Raw genomic sequence first — 19,685 nt, 5'->3', positions numbered from 1 at the left:
AAACAGCGGTTGGATTGTTTCGCACAGACAGCAAGCTGTCTAGACTTTCTTAAACTCCTCAGTTCAGATCCGACTGAGCGCCTTGGATGAGTGCTAGAACAACTCCACTCGAATTTTTTTTGCTCACCACAGTTGTTCATATGCTCGTGGCGTCACCGTGAAGCTCAGACTCGTCCCAATTATTCTCTGGAAGGATTATTTTCTTTAGGTTATTATGTTTGATTTTTGCCCGTTGCTTTCGGTATGCTATGCGAATGACAACACTGTCACTCGCTGGGAAATTCAGCAGGGGAGCTCGTGTTACTGCGGCTGATGACAGCACCTATACAGCGCACTGATTTTGCCCACGGGGTGTACATATATTATAGATGTGACCCCCTGCTACCAATACGTACGCTGTTGTCCTGGAAGCAAAAGCAGTGAGATTTTGTTTTTGTTTTTAAACCAAGGAAAAGTAATGGAGTCGAAAAGCAACTACACAGCAGTCACATGCACCCTTGGGGGACAAGTGGTTTCGTATGGTTTGATAAAGGATAAATGGCGATGTATGTTTTTGATTCCGGAATCCAAATCATATTTGTACTTCATGTCACGCTCTCTCGGTTTTAACAGTGTGCAGGCAGAGTCGTCAGAAACGCCGTCTCTATGTAGCACAGTTCAAGCGCTGCAGAGGTAAGTAAAAGTAGGGTAGCCCCATGGGAGGGAAAGGCATTGAAATTATGCGTCACATTTAGCAAGAGAGATCCTGTTCCTCTCTCAAAGCCCGTCCTCCGGGAGTTTTAATAACGGCAGACCCAAAGAGGAAAGAGAAGGAGAAGGGGAAGACGAAGAGGAAGGAGCTGGTTTAGCGAAAAACAGCCTCTAAGCCGCAGAAGTCTCTTCTTATTCTCTTTCTCCCCACCTTTTAAACACTCTTTACATCACCACACCTGTCTTTGCGGTGCACAGATTTGAGAAAAGAAAAGTGTGAAGATTATGCCATTATTCAAGGAGGTGGAACCAGAAAAAGAGCAGTGTTAATAGAAGCTCTGACATCACCATGGCAACAAAGAGAAAGTTTGTATGGTCTGCGGAGGTGTAGGCGTGACGCACTATCAGGTATCCTTTACACTACAATCCAAAATGAAGCCTACAACACGTCGCTCTCCGCTGATACCTACACTGCACATTGAGTTGGACCTGCGCCTCCCTGCGCTTGATGTTCAGCCCGTTGTACGGAGCCGTCTGGCACCGGTACAGCCCCATCATGTCCCTGCTGACGTTCTTCAGCCTGAGGCGGCCGTCGGGCGTCTCCACCATGGTCGCCCCCGACGGCATCAGCAGGTCCTTTTCCGTCCGCGACCACAGCACAGGCGGACGCGGCTTGCCGTCCACCACCAAGCACACCAGCTCGGCGTTGCCGCCCTCTCGCACGCTGACCACCTGACCTCCGGGTGGAACCGACAGCATCGGAGGAGAGACTGGAGGGGAGACGAGGGGAGAGAGAGAGGGAACCTAAGTCTTTTTTGTTCTACATACATTCCAGCAAACATGAATAATGCATTGGAAAAGTATGACTTTTCCTAACAATGATACAAATTGCTGCAATAAAGGAAAACAATCTTCATACAATATTCATCAAGAAGCTTCACAGAAAAAAAAAAAAAAAAAGCCGAAGGAAAATCTGATATATTGTGGCTTGTGAATTTCTAATGAAAGGACAGATAGATCTTTGATTAAACTGAGAGTTATTACAATCTTACAATTTCAAAACATAAAATACATTTGTATGTAAGCTCAAAGAAAACAACCTTGACAAAGGTTTATGAGTCATTCGGTTTCATCCCTCTAAATTGTGAGAGTAAGTTTTTAAAAAAAAGTGCTTAAGTGCACAGTGGAGGAGAGGGGAAGGCTGTCGCCAAATAACAAAGTCAGGAGGTGGGTGCGACTGAAAAAATTGCGGATGGCGTGAACAGAGAAACTACATGACAGAGACAGACGGAGAATAAAAAGGTATGAAAGGGTGTGACATTTACAAGGCTAACTTTATTGGACAATCAACAGAGTTTCAGTACAGCAGGGGACATTAAAAAAAGATTACTGCTCAGTATTTATTGCTCACATTAAAATTTTATCACACATGAGAGTGAACACAGAAACACACACACACACACACACACACACACACACACACACACACACACACACACTGTTATCATACGCCGCTGTGATCTTAAGTTCTTTGTGTCAAATCAAACAATAGAGCGAAAGTTACAGAGAAGGTTGAATAAGTCAAACAACTACTAATGTAAATGGGAAACAACAAATGAATATCAACTATGTAATGTTTAAATTTAAAGTGTGGGGGTTTATTTTGCACTGTGCATCTAACCTAGAGTTTCTCAAATTTCTCAAAAGTCGATTATCCAGTGCAGTAGAGTTCCACAGCTCAAGGATGAAAATGTATGATTATCACTCCATGGAAATGTAATCAAAGTTCATATGTGTCTTGTCTACCAGTTTATAACAGTTATTATTGCGAGTGGGCAGGGAAAAGAACGGAATCGAGCATTTCTAACTGCACTTGGTAATCGACTCGCAGGGCTTCCCCACAACGAGCTAGCTGCTGAGTGGTGAGTTATGTTCTCTATTCAGTAGAAATCCAGCAAAGCTAGTTGATGTTTGATGCCTCGAACTATGTCCTGGGACCCTGTTTGTAGTGTTGCTGAAGTTTGGTGCTGTTCTGAGCATTATTTGTGGATTTGAGTGGCTTTTTGATGGCGGTTTCTTGGTTGGAGGCATAGACTGCAGTGTATTGTTATTGTGTGGTCTTTTCTGAGCTTGCTAAAACTACATAAGTTAGTGGTCGGAAAACTTGATCTAACTATCGTTATGGTTACATTATGAAACAAGGACATTATTGCGAACCAAATAGCAGTTTTAACACACCATTCTAATCCGAAAAAGGTTGAGAACCACATCTAACAGCTTTAATGCTCCGTTGCTCGGTCACTGTTGCTGTCTTTGCTGACACAAAAAGTAAAACACTCTGTGTCATGCGTCAGGCTTACACTGTATATTGTATGTAATATGCGTATGCTGTACACAGTATACGCATATTACATACAATATACAGTGTAATATTCATATACTGTACAGAGAGTGCCTATTCTGAGAAGAAATCATCTTAATAAAGGAGATACACTAAAATGATGGAGCAAAATACCCTTTTCAGGAGTGCTTGAATAATGAATTGCAGCCATTGGCACATTTAGAGTTGTTCTTACTTGCTTGTAGAAAAATGTATCTTCCCATCAAATCATTACATTTTTTTTGACAGTACAAGTTAGCCATAGAGCTACTTTATAGCTGACACTTGACAAGTCATAAATACTGGTTTCAGACCGACAGAGGCGTGAAAACAAAAAAAAGAAGCTCTCACCGCTGCTCTGAGAGATGTTGACATCCACACGGAGCTCCGGCACTCTGCTCCCTGGGAAGTTCGCCACGCAGCTGTAGGTCGCCAAGTCTCTGAACTTCATGTCCACAATCTCCAAGCTGCTGGTGCCGGGTGCCATGTCTGGGTCACTGCGTAGCAGGATCAGGCTATCTGAGTTGAAGACGGGTGCGCCGTTCTTGTACCATGTGTAGTTGACCTTGTCCTGCGGGGTGGCGTCAACGTGGCACGACAGCTTGAGGTCTCGACCCATTTGGATGGTCTCGCTGTCCTTGTTGGAGTCCGGTGTGATCTGGAAGGTCAGGTTGCTCATTGCTGTGTGCGGTGGTGTCAGGGTGAGGAGGAGGAAGAGAGAAGAAGGTAGAGTGTGAGAGGAGGGCTGTGGTGAAGTCCTGATATCAATAATGGAGGCGGGACATCACCAGCAACTGTTACTAAATCCCCAACGTTGGACCTAATCTATATACTCTTCTATACTTTTCCACAAGTAGAATCTATATATTTCTTATGAATGGTGAGCAGATAATTAAACTAGCTTGTAATTCACTCATTCACTCACAAATTTGCATTCGGCTGGTTCTGCAAGGGGGTTTCTAGAAGTTATTATTTTTTGTATATTCAGGGTATTACTGAATTATTAGTAAATTTATTGCATGAGTAACCATCCCAAACTCGCCAGGTCCCTTCAGGCCGCCTTCAGGATCTGTCAGGACCTGATGGACTGAGCCAGGTTCAGGTCAAAAAATGAAATTTGGCTGAGCCCTTGTCTGGGTCAGTCATGCCACTTGATATGATCCTTTCAAGTGTAAATTAAAAACCACATAAGTAAAAGTGACATAGTTAACAAGGCAAGCAGTAACCACGGTAACAACTGCGTGACTGGGCGACCAAGTAGCTTCAGCTACAACAACGTCGGGTTCCTACACCTATCAAGTTTGGTTCAGGAAAAAATGGGTTCACACATTTGTGCTCTTATTTGCAAAAAATGTGTGAACGGGCCAAGAAAAAGACTAATCTGTCTTTTTCTAGGCCCGTGAGGAGTGAGAGGACTTATGTTTGAGGTAAGATTATGATGCTATGTGTTTAATAGTCTCTTACCTGCTGCCTCTATCTAGGAAGTGCATACTTATCTACATATATCTACACACATATTCATGCCACTGAATTTTGCTAAAATTTGTTGAATGTGAATGAAATTTAAATTTGACAAAGGAGATTAAATCTAGCTTCAGGAATAGCAGAATGGACAGAGTTGTGAGAGAGACTGAGAATACAAAAAAGTACAATTAAAATAAAAATAAAGTGGATGAAGGAGGGGGAAGATGGCTAACATGGAATGGTAGATGAGCTTGCAACATAGTGTGCGAGGCATCGTAAGGGGGGCAGAATGACAAAAAAGAAAACCAAAGGAAAAAGGAAATTGAAGAAGAAAGAGAGAGAGAGAGAGAGAGAGAGAGAGAGAGGAAGAGGCAAATTGTGAAAGAGGGAGAGACAAAAGGAGCAAGTGTGAATAAAATAACAAAGGGATAAAGAGGAAGGGGGGGAACAAAATCAAGGACAAAGAGTAACTCTCACTCTGTCACATTTAATTTTCAGTTTCAAAGGCTGCGTTTCCCCAACAGATTTCCATGTTGAATACAAAACAGCTCACAGTTTTCCCCCCGCTAAGGCGAGAGACAGGCGGCGAGGAGGAGAGGAGAGCTCGAAATCAAACTCCTCTCGAAGCTTGTTAACAAGGCGCCTGGGTGGAGCCGCGGATGTGAAACGGTGACCATATGGTTAACATGATCCCGCAACTTTACCTGCTTAGTGTGGAGACGATGCTGTGTGTGCCTGCGACGTGGGAGCCTGTGAGCTGGCTGTGCATTCATGTGCAACTGTGTCGCCTGCCTACCTGCACACATCTCTTAGCACTCACTGGGTGTGTGTGTGTGTGTGCGTGCGTGTGTGCGTGCGTCTCACTCATCGTCTCACCACCTGTGCTGGTGTGATGATGCGTTCAGGCCCATTAAGCTAACAGGAGAAACCCATCCAGCATACGTTCTCCACAGTGTTAACTAACAGAAGAGACTGTCGCTAATTGCTTCCACTCCAGTCTAACTAATTGGAGTGAATAAAGATGATTAAAGGGGCTAAAAATAGCCGGAGGGGAGGAAGAATGGAAGGCTTCTGTTTTAACGGCAAAGGGAAAAAGAGCAATACTTAACCCGCCTATTCTGACGAGATTTCACGTCAGCTCACTGTAATGACAGATCAACTGCCTCGCGAGTCGCACGCCACTCAGTCGCTTCCAGCACACGTGAATAAATTTGCACACTAAAAGCTGGCAGGGACAGGACAGATGGCACTTTTGAAAATGAAAAAAAATACAGTATCTTTAATCTAATGATTTAAGAATAGTCAGATTTCTATTAGGTGTGCATCTGCTTTATCAACAGAGGACAAAAAAATCAGTGTGCTTTTACAATCTCTTGATTACTGTCTGCTATTTGAAGGGAAGTAAATATGGAATGACGACAGCACGGTTAAAGGTGCAGTACGTTGCCGCCTCCAAACAAACAGGGGGCAGCATATCACCAGTGTAGCCGCTGACTGCTCCTTTAACCTTGAAAGCTATAAATCGCATCAGTCGACTCTCTGCTCAGACAGGGAGATTAGAGTGCGCGGGGGATTGTTGCATAATGCACCTTTAAAATATAGCTTCAGAGCTGGGAAATTAGAAGCAAAATATTGGCGGATGAGCGCAGCATAAATTAGGTCAAGTCTGGCACAAACATTTTGAATCCGAGTGAAAATAATGCGTGCGCATGCCATGAACCTCACCCGCGCTCACTCGCATTTCTCCCACCGTCTGTCTCACTGTCATCCGGCAACAAACACACACACACACTTACTCCTGACAACCAGATTGGCGTTCTTGCGAGCGGGGTTGCCCACGTTGTTGACAGCCGAGCAGTTGTAGAAGCCCGCGTCGGCCGGGGTGACGGCCCGCAGGATCAGCGTCGGCCCTCGAACTTGGGCGCTGAGGGGAAGGGGGCCGGGATACCGTGACCACGTCACCGTCGGCGGGGGGAAACCTGACGTCACCTCACAGGTTAGGAGCACATCCTGCCCGGGGTCCACCACCACCGTGTCGTTGACTGACAGCCGGATCATCGGGGGAGCTGAGGGGGAGAAGAAAAGGACCACGAGTGCAAATCAGTTTTTCTATTGACACATTGAACAGAGCAGTGTTGTTTTGTTTGCAGATTTGTTTACAGATGTGATGTTCACTGTCTGCAACTGTGACATGCAGATTTAATACAGGGTTCACAGAGGCATTGGCAGGATTTTGCAAGCAAATGATGACATTGATTAGAATGGGAGTGTGTGTTATATTAATGTCTTTGTGTGTGTTCATACTTTACCTGTATGCATTTAATATAGTGATTGAGGCAGAACACCATGTATAAGAAGTTATTATAACGCCTTACTTTGTAAACTTGGAAACCATCTTTTCTCTAAGAGAAATCTTGCCCTGACTTTGGCGCGTCTCCTCTTGTTGCTCGTGTCGGGGTGACGCAGTTTGGGATGCTTTTGCTTGTGGTAAACTTAGATTCAACTTTAATACACAGCGGTTAAACACTCCTGAGGAGCATGTGCAGCTTTGTTTGTTAATCCACTATTTAGTCCACTGAATAATACATGTTGTCTGGCATCAATCTCCTCCACCATTGCCATGATCTTGTCTCATCTTCCGAACATTGTCAGAAATCATCTTAAGACTGAGTTCCAGTACTAAGAACATTTTAATAAAGGCCCTCGACTTTCAAAACACAACTATTTGGTTGATCTTCTCCGCAAGTGAAAGCTTTGCTTTTTTATCCAACTCAATGGGACATACACTGGAATAAATACATCTTTATCAGCTCTGACCTTCCAAATGCACAGCTCCAGTTATGGATATTTGAAAAGAGGGTGTTACGTCGGTTCAAAGGAGGCTCACCGCTGCATAAATCCCAGGACACATTGGCGAGACCTGACCCCCCGACCAGGTCAGCACACAGAAGCCACACAGGATTCCTCTGAACGCAAATGTGATGTCGTGTGTGGATAGGGTCTCAACATGTGGCTGTGCATTTGAGTAAGGATGTTTGAACTTCTCATCTTTTCTTCTCAGAACTCACTTATCAGTTAACCAAAGGTAATTCACGTCCCTGTTGACCTTCTCTCACATCACCTGTATCCTTCCCAAGCCACTGCGTCATTCTCCTACGACTGACCTAACAGGGAAAGTACAGGATGACCCGAAACGCAACTGCAGAGGGGCAAAAAGAGAAAAAATCCTCCTGCCAGACAGAGATCGATCGCACCCCAATACAAAAAAAGGGCAGAGTGGTGGAAGCAAGGGGCACACACACACACACACGCACACACACACACACACACACTATCCAGTAAAAGACACAGGAGAGGGGAAAAGAGCCAAAAGACAAAAAAAAGGATATCAATCATCTTAGAGGAGGAGAGAGGGAGGAAAGAAGAATATCTACAGTGACAGATAGCATTATGTGAACACACACACACACACACACACTGATAAGTACATGGGTGTGTACTGTCTGTAAAACTGCCAAACACAGGGTGTTAATGAGATGCAGAGATTATATTTCAGCTTCCTCACACTGCCTGTTAAGCAGATAGGCCTACAGCTTTTTGGTTTGACTCTCAAACCATCACCAAGAGCAGACAGAGTCAACAACAAGAAACAACTGCTAATAAGTACAAATATTTGTATCAACAGTATCTGTTAGTTCCTGATTGAGTGCTTCTGTAATCAGCAGATAGAAAGACAGTCGAAAGCTCGGTTCATGAAGACAGGCATGTGCTAATGGAGAACCTGAAGTCATTTTCAGAAACACTGATGGGTTTGCACATGATTTGTTCAGTATGTTCTTCTTTTTCTTTCTCATGTGTGTCCTATTACAGGTATATAACTCAGCTTACCTTTAAAGCTCAAGGGTAAAAAAAGAACTTATCAACAGTCAGTCATTTTCAGATAAGTGCTGAAAAGTCTATATATGTATGCACAGCAATCCACCACAAACAGAATCTGCACATGGTTTCCTGATATCCAACAGTGTGTTGGTGGAAACTAAACGAGCTAATGCTAGCTTACATGAGAGTGAAATAATTACATGACCTCTGGCGCGGTAACGTTGGTCTGTGTTTGCTGGATTTGGAAGTGGGCTTGGATTTTATAGCTAACGTGTTAGTATTAGCAGCTTTTAAAGAGGACTGCAAGTTATTCTGCTCTCTGGTGGCCAAAAATCACAGAATTTTGAAATGCAAATGGTCTGTTTCAAAAAAACAGATGATAAGTACAGTTTACCATTAATTGCTTCTTACTGTTGTTTGATCACCATCATACAAGCTTTTGAAATAAACACACCTGATTCACTGTTGGTGTCTGTGTTTACCTAAATGACTAGCTACAGAAAAAAAATACTTCTGGTAGTTGGCGGTTGAGAATGGTGCTTTTTGTTGGACCATTAAATGGTGGTTTGTCTAATTCCATCAAACTGAACCTTGGCTTTAACCTCAACTCAACCTTAAAAACCTCTCCACGCCTCTCCGGAATTGCGATGCACCCTACATCTCCATGACAGTTCTTCCTAGTTCCATGTAAAAGCGAATCAAGGCATTCCACATTCTCCACATCGCGTCGTCGGCAATCCCATCTGCAACATCTTGTAATAGGTTTTTGCATATCTTGCCACAGGGTGTAAATGGGGGTGACATGAGGGTAACGTAGAGAGAAATGAGCTTGTGACCAAAATGTCACCCGGTTAAATCCCTCGAGTGGCTACGAAAATCTTTTTGGTGGAGTAATATGAAAAGGTCCCCCCCCCCCCCCTCCCCCTCCCTCATCAGCTACAGTAGAGAAACACTCCAGGGCAAAACAGTCAAGGCCCGGTTCACTCCTCATGACTGATGAGTTACTTATCTGTGATTGTACTGTGGAGCTGTAAGTAGTATTTGGGCAAATTATAGGCGCAAAAGAGAAGAAAACAAGATCATTGTATTCCGTTCAGTCAACCTGCCACTGCAATTATTCATATATGGCTTGTATATGCTTGTTTCTCACTGCTGCCACAAGACCTTGTGCGGCTAGTGATGGCATACGGAGGTTTTAATGACATTACTCTGTTGATGAAATGGTTCCGGGTCATTTTGGAGATAAGAAAACAATCACCTTATTGCACCGTTTTCTCCCAACTATTCTTATAATCATTTATTTTTCACATATACTCGTTGTTTAAAGAGCGTGTCTTTGTCTGGCATGAGAACTAAAGAAGACGCACCATTCACACACACACACACACACACACACGCGCACCATATTTGGTGCTAGCGCTACAGCTACTTTATTTGCACGATGTGAATTCATTCCAATCCAGTGAAGGAAGATGAAAGAGGATTAGATTCGCTAATAGGTTTAGATGCTTGTAGAAAAATAAACAAATCCAACCTGCGAGTCAGAACCTAATGAGACAACAGCAACCTGAGTAAAGAAGTGTTTGCAGCACTACTATGTCAGTTTGTTAGTCCAGCCATTACCGTTCCTTAAACTGTATGCAGAAGTGGGTCTTGATCATTTGTTGGCTGTTGTAAGCTCCGGGGTGGGCATACGATAGCCCGTCATACGATAGCCCAACCAATCACAGGCCATTTCAGAATCTCCGGGTTTGACAATAATCGTGTTTTGTTGTGAAAATTTAGGTTCCCTTGAGCGTGGCATGTAAGCCCCATACTGGAGTAATGTTATGCTGTGTGTTGTTTAAGCATGTGTGTACTTTATCATGGGTTGATAGCATTTTGTGTTGATCTTTTAAAGAAGCTTTTTGTTTGCCCGAAAACATTTTTCCCTCTGAGAATGCATTGATGAGGTTTTTAAATATTAATATTTGGGCTTTCTTAAAAGGAGTATACTCCAGACGGGCATTTTTTTTTTTTTAAATGGGCCCCTTGAGGACAAGAAGGAGGAGAATCCAGGCTTTTATCGACCTGAGAGAGTTAATCCTCAGTGAGAGAGCGACCCCACAGAGTACAGGAAGCAATTCATTCCTCTAATAGACTTTATGCAGTACATCCTCTCATCTAATCTCTTTTTTAGATTGCAATCACCGTAATGAAAGAGGTGAACGGAGGCTCAACAAACTGGTTTACAGATGCATGTTTCTGCTCATACGGGACTGTGCGCACGCCCGTGCACGTGCGCAGACAGGCCTGTGCTCTCTTAAATGGGTGACAAAAATCCTCATGCAGAAACACACACTAATGGGGGATCACTTTAGCCAACCTCACTGGTGACGGCTCTCAGGCTGACACGAAATTTCACTGGTGTAACAACTGCAATCAGCACACAAATAGCACTGTCCACTCCCATTGTATCAAATCACAGCGTGAGGAAAGTAAAGCCCCTGTGGACCCGGAGAGCTTCCTAAGTGTTGTTGAACAAGGTCCATGGAAACTGTTTTGCTGTGTTACGTGTCTGTCTGTTAAATACACATGACGCAAAGTCTCAGTTCAGCTGGGGATACATTGCGGCAAGGCCCTGAATGTGATCATAGTTTGTTATACTGGCTTTTTTTGCCTGATTTTCCATCGACAGGCATGTGAGTATGGTATTGTAAAGTTTCAAAATGGTCCCATGGAAGTTTCCTCGTCGACCCACACCTGGTGCAAAGTGTCACTCTGCACGCTGTGGTCAGATTATGTAAAATGACGTACAATAGAGATCCCACATGTTTAAGGAGCCTTTTTATTTGACAAACAATAAAACAGGCTAAACAAATAAGAAGGAGGGGCCCAAACTTACTTTAGTGAAACAAGTGTAAAAAAAAAACAAAAAACAACAAACCAAATGAAACTTGTGATCCTAAGAACACAAAAGAAAGCCAAAGTAGCCAGGACAGAAAGTCTGGGTAGAAAAAATAAATAAATAAATAAATAAGAGAGAGCACTATATGTGAAGCAAGTGGGGGGAGGAACTGAGGATTTGAGAATTATAGCTTCAATTTCCTGGGGATGCGTGGGTGACGGTAACGGTGGGATCAGCCAGCGCTCTTCCCAAAGTAATGGGATTTATGTGCAGCACAGCGGTTTACAACCAGGTAACAAATGCCTCTCTCCTCCACGCTCACACTCCCTCTCTCTCTCCCCTCCACCTTCCCCACTTTTCTCTCTGTCAGTTTGTCACCTCTGTATCTTCAATATCTGTGTCTTTACCTCTCCTTGTCTCTGTCTCTGTGCCTGGCTCTCATTCTTCCTTCATCGCTTGCTTCCTCTCTCACTTCCACACACTGCGTTACGTGTTCTCAGGTTTGCAGGACTGAATTCGAATGATATGAAGGTAAAGGCAGCGGGGGTTTACTGGGAGGAAATCAGCTGGAAATAAAGGCTAAAAAGTTTTAGCTTGAGGTGTGTCGTGACAGCTGCTGTGTGTTTATGTTTCGCACCCTGGAAGAGTGGTTGTCACCTTCATGTCAGTCGGGTGAGGCGGCAGGTCGGCCTCAGGGTTCGGAGACAGACCGACAGCCGAAAAGTTGGTGCCGTTGTGAGGAAATGTTCGAGGTGCAATTTGCAAAAATGATGGATTGGATGTTATTACCTCCACACACAGAGACACATGACCCTGAAGCAAGTTGAGTAGAGGAAACCCCAAAGTATTCGAAGCACGCTGCATTGTGGCCAAACCAAAACTTTGTGTTTTATTTATTCAGGAAAGATATGCAATTTACGATCAATGGAAAACGGTCGAGGACCTCTCAATTTCAATTTAAAAAAAAAAAAAAAAGATCTGAAGGACATGCTGGAAACTCTTCTTTGCTCTTTACATGCTTTCACACCAACCAATCTGCATAAGTGTGTGTATGTACATAGCAGATGCGTGCCTGTGTGTACGGACTTGTTTATCTGGATGTATCATTTGTGCGTATCAGCTATCTTTAATGGGCACACGAACAGTGAGTAGCTGGAAACATACACAGCAACAGGATGAAAGCTGCTGCTTGATCTGTTCAGGCGTGACCGGGATATTAAACACCTTGTAAACTTGTCGGTGTGAAGACGCTTTTATATCGAAAATAATAGTTAATAATTGTTTAAAGATGTAGATTGTGACCTAAAGGCTGCTCTTTTACATCCAAAAGCACAATAGGTCTCTATCATTTGTAAAGTGCAGCTCATGGCTGTAAATGGTGTTTTTAAAAGGTACCCTGAAGTTGTGCTTGAGAGTAAAGATATTGTGTCAAAACACTACTAAAAAGTCAGTGCACTTTAATACATGTAACAGTAAATTATACATATAGTTACATGTTTGAACATATTATGGTTCAGCTGATGATCAACCATGCTGATTATGGGAGCATTTTTCTGATTATCATAAATTATTCATTTGTTTTTGTTTTTTTTAAATACTATTCCAGATTTTTAAAAAAAAGAAAAAAAAACATGAAAAATGCACAACCTTGACAGCAGCATTCAATCTGTATGTAATAACTGAAGTTATGTAGCAGAGTAAAATGTACAAAATTCGCCTCCAAAATGTTGTGGGAGTATAAAGCCTCAGAAAATATAAATAGTCAAGTAGTAAATGTACTTACATCCCATCACTGGGTATAACTATGTGCACTGCTGACTTGAGGCTGCGTGCTTACTTGTTCAGTTAAAGCAATATGTTTCCGAACTGAAAAGGTCACAGTCAGAGGGCACTGAGCTGAAATTGCGAGCTTCTTAAAGCCCCTTCGAGTGACTTCACAAAAAAATGATCAAAGCGGCCTTACGAGCAGATTGATTCTCGCCAGCGGTGTGGCCGTACATCCCCACCCTGATCCCCCCGGACCGGACTGGATCTGACAGTGGTGGAGGAAATGTCAGGAGGAAGTTTAGGAACTGAACAGTGTAATATTTCATGTAAACCCACAGCCATAAAGCCCCAGACACACATGATCTGTTGGTAAAACATCTTGAACTTAAACATTATAACAGACGAAGGAACGGCAGCTTCGACTAGATCAACGCTTTTTTTGTTTTGTTTTGTTTTGTTTTTCTGATGATTCGTCTTTCTCATTTTTCCATTATTTTTCCTGATTCTCTCCCTCTCCCTCTCTTTCTCCCTCATGACCGCTCTCAGTCGTGGATTACAGCCTTACATAAAACTGACTGACTGCACAGATGCAGTACAATCTCCCACCGCAGAGGTTTTACAGTGCTGGGGGTTATTGCAGATTGCCCATTGATCCTCAACTTTTCAGGGGGGGGGGATTTGTACGCACTGGGCCCCTGCCACGTATTGATCTCATCATATATATTACGCACTTGTACCACTGTCATATCACTGTGAAGGTATTGTAGTAAGAGTTACAGTAATCAATAAAAGACTGAATCAACTACCCGTCGTTCAGATTTACTGGCTGACTCAGTTCTCTCGAAGGTTATAAACAGCTTCAGATCGCGGCGCCTGTGTATTATTCTTTCCTTTCAACATATCTGCGGACAAAATTATTCAGAAATGGATTTTGTTTGTTCAGCATTGTTATTTTTTCTTTCTTTCGTGAAACAGCATTTTGTAAACAGTAACCTGAGATGTCAAATCTTCAGTGTTTCCCAGTTAGCACCACGTAGAGCATCATACTGAAGCATTTCACAGTTTCATCACAGACATGGCACTTAAACTGTCAGAGGGTCTCTGATGTATGTGAAATGTAAATTGTTCCCTAAACCTGACAATTACTGACAATGTGATAGTCATAAAAGAAAGTCCATTCCACATTTCTACTCTTTGGTCTTTCTATTTTACCACGGTTGTTGGACCTGTTTACTGTCCGCACATGTGGCTGTTTTATCATTTTATTATGAGACCTGAGCAGCAGCCCACTACTGACCATTCAGGAGAGATGAAGAGGCCTCAGAGACACTGATGACTTAAGATGAAGTAGTTTATACAAACTTGATCAAGGAGGAACCACACAGCAACACATCAGTGTAGTGCCAAGTCATTCCTCCCGAACCTTCTCCAGTTTCAGGTTATATCTACAGCGCAGAAAGCGTCCGTCCCATACATGGTCATCTGTTAACAACAAGGAAGGGAGAAGTTCCTGCATGAGCTTCTCACCTCTGGACCAGTGAGGAATACAAAGAAAATATGAAGCGGGGAGCAAGTCAGATCGAAGGCCATTTCACACAAACAACCAGCTTTGCTTTGCTTTGGTCTGTCGGGCGTCTGTTCTGTAGATATATCTGCAGTAGCTTCGAATTGCTAGGTTGCAGAGACCATGAGATAAAAACTCATAGCAGACATCACTTATGCCCTTATCCAGACCCTAACGCTCGTACACTGTACGTGCAACCTCGACATCCTCTGGTATAAAGACAGAATGTCCTGGGAGAGTCATATCTTTCTCCCACAATGGGTCAGATGGATAATGAACCTCATGCTTTGAGTTAAAAGCCTCAAATAAAATAGCTAAATACATGTTTTCTTCCTGTCTGTTTTACAGTAAACAAGCATCATATTAGAACAGTAACAGGCTACTGTGGTTACGCTGGAAGTCAGTCTTGCAATCTCCTGTTTTCCTCCATCCCTCCACGCGTCCAGGCCTCGTTCCATTAATCCCCCCCCCCTTCAACCCTCTACACCACCTTTAAATAACATGACAAGCTCTGGAGCATTGCCTCCATGTTCTTTTTATGAGAGGCAGGGGAAGAGGATTTGGACGCTGCCGGCAGTTACTGGAGGGGCAGAAGCCCCATACTCAAATCCCAGGTTGGGATTATGATATGAAAAATCAATCAATCCCCCCTTGTTCCGGCGCTGTGTATCGGCGGCCATGATGTAACCCAGCTGGATGAATCTAATCTAAGCAGTGACTGACGCCACAAGGGCAAATGGGAGATCAGCACGGAATAACAAAATACACTCATTAGATAAATATTATTGAGGATAAAATGTTTTAAAAAGAAACGACTCACTGTTTATATTCCTCTTTTACAATCTCTCTATCTCTGTTTCTGAGTCCATCTGTCTCTTTCTCCTCCTCCCTCTGCTCTCTGTGCATCAACTTCGCTCTCTCTGTTCTCCATCTCTTTCTTTTCCCCCCCGTCTGTCGCTCTGGTTATTTTGGAGATCTGAGTGCAGAGATGTGATTTTCTCTGATAACATCTGCATGTTTACACTTGTCTGAAAAGCAGTGTTGTTTGGACCTATATTACCTTAGTCCAACATTGCCTCTTTTTTCTAATAACCATTTATGAGATTTACAGAATAATACTAGCATTGAAAAAAAAAGGGGGCAGTTCACTTTTAGAAAGTATTCATTTTAGACTCATCACAGTTCTGGACAGTATCAGCAACAGTTCTGTACAATTTTCTGCTGACCCCATTTCAGTTGCTCGGTGTGGGATGTATGGTTTGATGGCACGATGGCATCCAAAAAAACTTGGAAGATGATTGGACGAACCATCTGTCTGTAACTGTCCATCAGAGGCTTACTTCAACAAATCAGACTAACGAGTAGAGCAGAATGACAGAAAACATATTTTCCATTAAGGAAAGCCTTCACTGCCATTTTTTGCTCTTCACGCTAACCTCTTTGAGGGCCGTCAGTCAGTAGCAGTCAGTTCTGGCCACCGCCACATGTAAAGAACGGTTGTAGCTGCCTGTATTTCCTCAGTGAACGTTGTTTGGGCCGATCGTTTTTTGACATAAGACTTGAAGTCAGGCAAGATGGACTTGCGCGATTACATACCTGTGCTCTCGCAAATCCAGCTGCCTCGCAAGGTAAACACATTATTAAGATTATATGGAGTGTTATCAATGTCATGAATTGGCTGTGTTTGTCAGGTCGAGGCACCCAAACACTGTGAAAATATAACTAAGTTCACTCACCTAAACAGCTTTATATTATTTGATTTCATACAGTTAAGCTTCAGATATAACATTGCTTAAAATCACAATCCATCTTGACTTTTGCATCTGACGTATTTTCTTTTTTAAACTGCTGCGCTGGAGAACGGGCTGGAGAAGATGAGATGGCCTTTTTCTCCATTTTAGTGGCACAATGTGAAGTTTGGGGTGATGGCGGTATGACTGTTTGCGCAGCTGGTAACCTGGCTCTTATTTCTAAGAGATGTGTGTAAAAAAAAAAAAAAAAACCCACATAGAAACACAGACACTAAGCAGTGTGTTTTCTGACACTCTGTGAGGCTGTGTGGTCCAGACAGATTGGCTGTTCTGGCAAGTCTCTCAGCCCATATGCCAGCACCAAGCGCACTCTTATTGTTAACATGGCTGTGTTTGTGTGTGTGTGTGTGTGTGTGTGTGTGTGTGTGTGTGTGTGTGTGTGTGTGTGTGTGTGTGTGTGTTGACAGAGGTGTATGGATACAATCGATCTCAGGCACAGGATTCTGAGAGTGAAGAGCAGCCATCACAACAGCCTGAGCGTTACAGCCTGTTTGTTCTCCTTTTATATCCTCTTCCTTTTTCTTTGGAACAACCCTTTATAATGTGTTGATTTGAAGGCCAGTGACTTCAAAATGAGCTCACTCACTGACACAAGGGATAATGTCATTTTACACTTACAGGGTAAGCTAAACATACAAAAGCCATCCGTGTGTTAGCCTCCCCCACCACACGTGTTCAGCGGCTTTGTTTCTTGTTCCATTTGCTCTCTCTGTTAAAAGCATTTCTCTCATCGTAATCCATCATTTATCATCTCTGTTATAATTTATAGCACATCTGTGAGCCAGGAAACATTCACCTGAAGCTGATTCATTAGCGTCACTCTGTTGTCTGGAGTATTCCGGCCCGCTGTGTCCGTCTCTCATTTTTTCTGTCTGTTTCCACTATCAGTCTTTAATTTCCTCCTCTATCTGTATCTGTCTGCGGACACATCTTTCTCTGCTCAGTCTCTCACAGAAGTGTGAAACTCTGTTTCAGCTCCTCTTAACGTTATCACAGAGTTCGGTCTTTGAGGGTGTTTTTTTTTTTTTATCTTCCCCACCTTCGGCTCACTTTAGAAGACTCCCTGGGAACTTTGTGTCTTATCTGAAAGAGGCCTTATTGCTCACTTGATAACCTCTCCTTCAGCGTAAAGTCTGTAAATAAAAAGTTAAATTAAAAAGTCATGGACACTTGTGGACATCATAAAACAGGTAGAGAAAAAACTTTTCCCTCTTTCCTCTTCAGTGAAAGACTGGGATGTCATACAGACCAAACATGAATGCAGTGAATTTTTAAGCCTTAAAATAGCGTGATAGGCCAATATCATCATTCATCCCTACATGACAGTATACATCCTCTCAAGCAACTCTTGACAAGAAAGTATCCCACTTCCAAAATGTTTAGATTTAAGCAAATATTGTGTTTCATTTTCACAATTAGTTTGAGGATTTAAAGAGTCTATGTTGAGGAAAAGAGGCAGTTTTTCTGCATAGAACCTCCTTTCAGTAAAAGCCATCAATGCAACTTTGATCCAAATTAATATGTTAACACCACTGAGAGAAATTAAATATACCTGATATATAATAGGTTTCAAAATCACATAAAATGCTATTTAGCATACATTCAGGCTGGCTGGCATGTAGAGGAGAGGAAAGTAAAAGAGAGAATAAAGACAACGGAGCAGGAATAATATATCCTCTGCACCAGCGCGAGGCTTTTCCCTTGTGGTGTATCAGTCTATCAGGGTTGTCAACTGCAACGATGTTGTCCTAAGTAACAGAGTTGCCGGGGCGATGGCGTGCAGACGGACAGACGGGGTGCAGACTGAATTGAAGATAACAGATAGTGTGACAACTGAATTACAGCTGACGGCTCTGACGCGAGATCGCAGCAATAGAAATAACAAAAAAAAACCAAGACAGACAGACAATGGGAGGCAGGCGAGGAGACGGAGAGGCTGAGAGGAAAATCTGAGTGGCAAAGTCAAAGGGCAGAGGAAAAACCCATCCGAAGAGAGGAGAGGAAGAGACAAGGAAAGATTACAGGATGTGAGAAAATGAGATGATGAAAGGAGAATGCCTACTCCCTGCTCAAAAAAGAAAAACGGGAGACACTTTAACAATGAAAGAAAGAGACAGACAGCAAGAGACTCCTGAGCAGAGACACAACGAGCACGCAGAGGGAGAGTCAGCCGAGACGGGAGAGTCAAAGAAAGAGAAAGATGGAGCAAGAGGGAAGGCAAGAAATTGATAGCGAAGGACAAAGATAAGCTTGGCTGTGTGAAGGCACACGAAAGCTTTTTAAGCAGCTCTAAGTTTTTGTTGTTGTTATTGTTGTTGTTGTTGAAATGAAACAATCAAAAAACTCACTTGTGGCATTCGTGAGCCTGAAGGTGACCGACTTGTCTTCGATGTTGCACACGTTGCGGACGGAGACCTGGCAGGTGTAATCTGCAAAGTCCTTGGGTCGAAGGTTTTTCAGCTTCAGCACCTTGGTCTCGCCCTGGATGGGACAAAACGCACACGACAACATCATGCTAAAAGATTTAAGAAATGTTTTACCACAGAGTCGTTTATGTGGTTATTATGAAAGACACCTAAACATCAATCTAATAATGGATCAAAAAGCAGAACGTTTCCGTTGCAGAACACACATAACATTACATCAATGAGAGCACTCCAAGCTTTTTTATTCTAGCCCGTTTCTAAACTGGGTTGTAATCTTGTGTAAAAGTCACTTCAATTTTTGATGAGCCGCAGCAGTGTGGTAAACAGGGTCAGAAAACACACACACACACACACACACACACACACACACACAAATGCATACTGTGTTTGTAGGTCTGACATGCCCTGATTATCAACCGAAGCGTCTCCAATCATATAAAGTAACACAAGTGATGAATTTCAAACCGCTTTCACATGAGACCATTACCAAAATGAAACTGATCTGATTGACAGGCTCGAAGAAGGAAAATCCCTCCTCCCCTTTCCCCGGAACCATTCCTGAAACAATGTCTCCTACTGCTCCAGTAGCTGCCTCTAATGTCGGCATGTCCAAAAACTCTCTCTCGGACACACAGAGACAGCTCACACATCTCTTTCAACCACACTTGATTGTTTGGATCAAGACGTTGCGTGTGATACTGTATCAGTGTCTGTCTGACACTTACACAGTATCAGCAGTAGCTGAGGGGCAAACGGCGTCGGAGGCAGCCGTGGGAAGAGCTCCGCCGGTCGGCTAATTGAGCTCGAGGGGCTCCGC

General features: G+C 43.1%; 1 protein-coding gene across 2 annotated transcripts in view; it reads right to left on the bottom strand.

Annotated features, from left to right (window-relative positions):
• The window catches only part of LOC119018622 (MAM domain-containing glycosylphosphatidylinositol anchor protein 1), a 211,433-nt gene that overhangs the window by 55,083 nt on the left and 136,665 nt on the right, over nucleotides 1-19,685 (bottom strand). For both annotated transcript variants that reach the window (XM_037096435.1, XM_037096436.1), the window contains 4 exons: nucleotides 18,791-18,923; nucleotides 6,331-6,600; nucleotides 3,422-3,751; nucleotides 1,161-1,460 (listed from right to left, as the gene is read on the bottom strand). In XM_037096435.1, the coding sequence (XP_036952330.1) occupies nucleotides 1,161-1,460; nucleotides 3,422-3,751; nucleotides 6,331-6,600; nucleotides 18,791-18,923 (1,033 nt within the window). The remainder of the gene's footprint in view (nucleotides 1-1,160; nucleotides 1,461-3,421; nucleotides 3,752-6,330; nucleotides 6,601-18,790; nucleotides 18,924-19,685) is intronic.

The sequence above is a fragment of the Acanthopagrus latus genome, chromosome 4 (genome assembly GCF_904848185.1).
Source record: "Acanthopagrus latus isolate v.2019 chromosome 4, fAcaLat1.1, whole genome shotgun sequence".
NCBI classification, from domain to species: Eukaryota; Metazoa; Chordata; class Actinopteri; order Spariformes; family Sparidae; genus Acanthopagrus; species Acanthopagrus latus.
The sequence above is the reverse complement of the archived record's forward strand: the minus strand, read 5'-3'. Positions and strand labels throughout refer to the sequence as shown.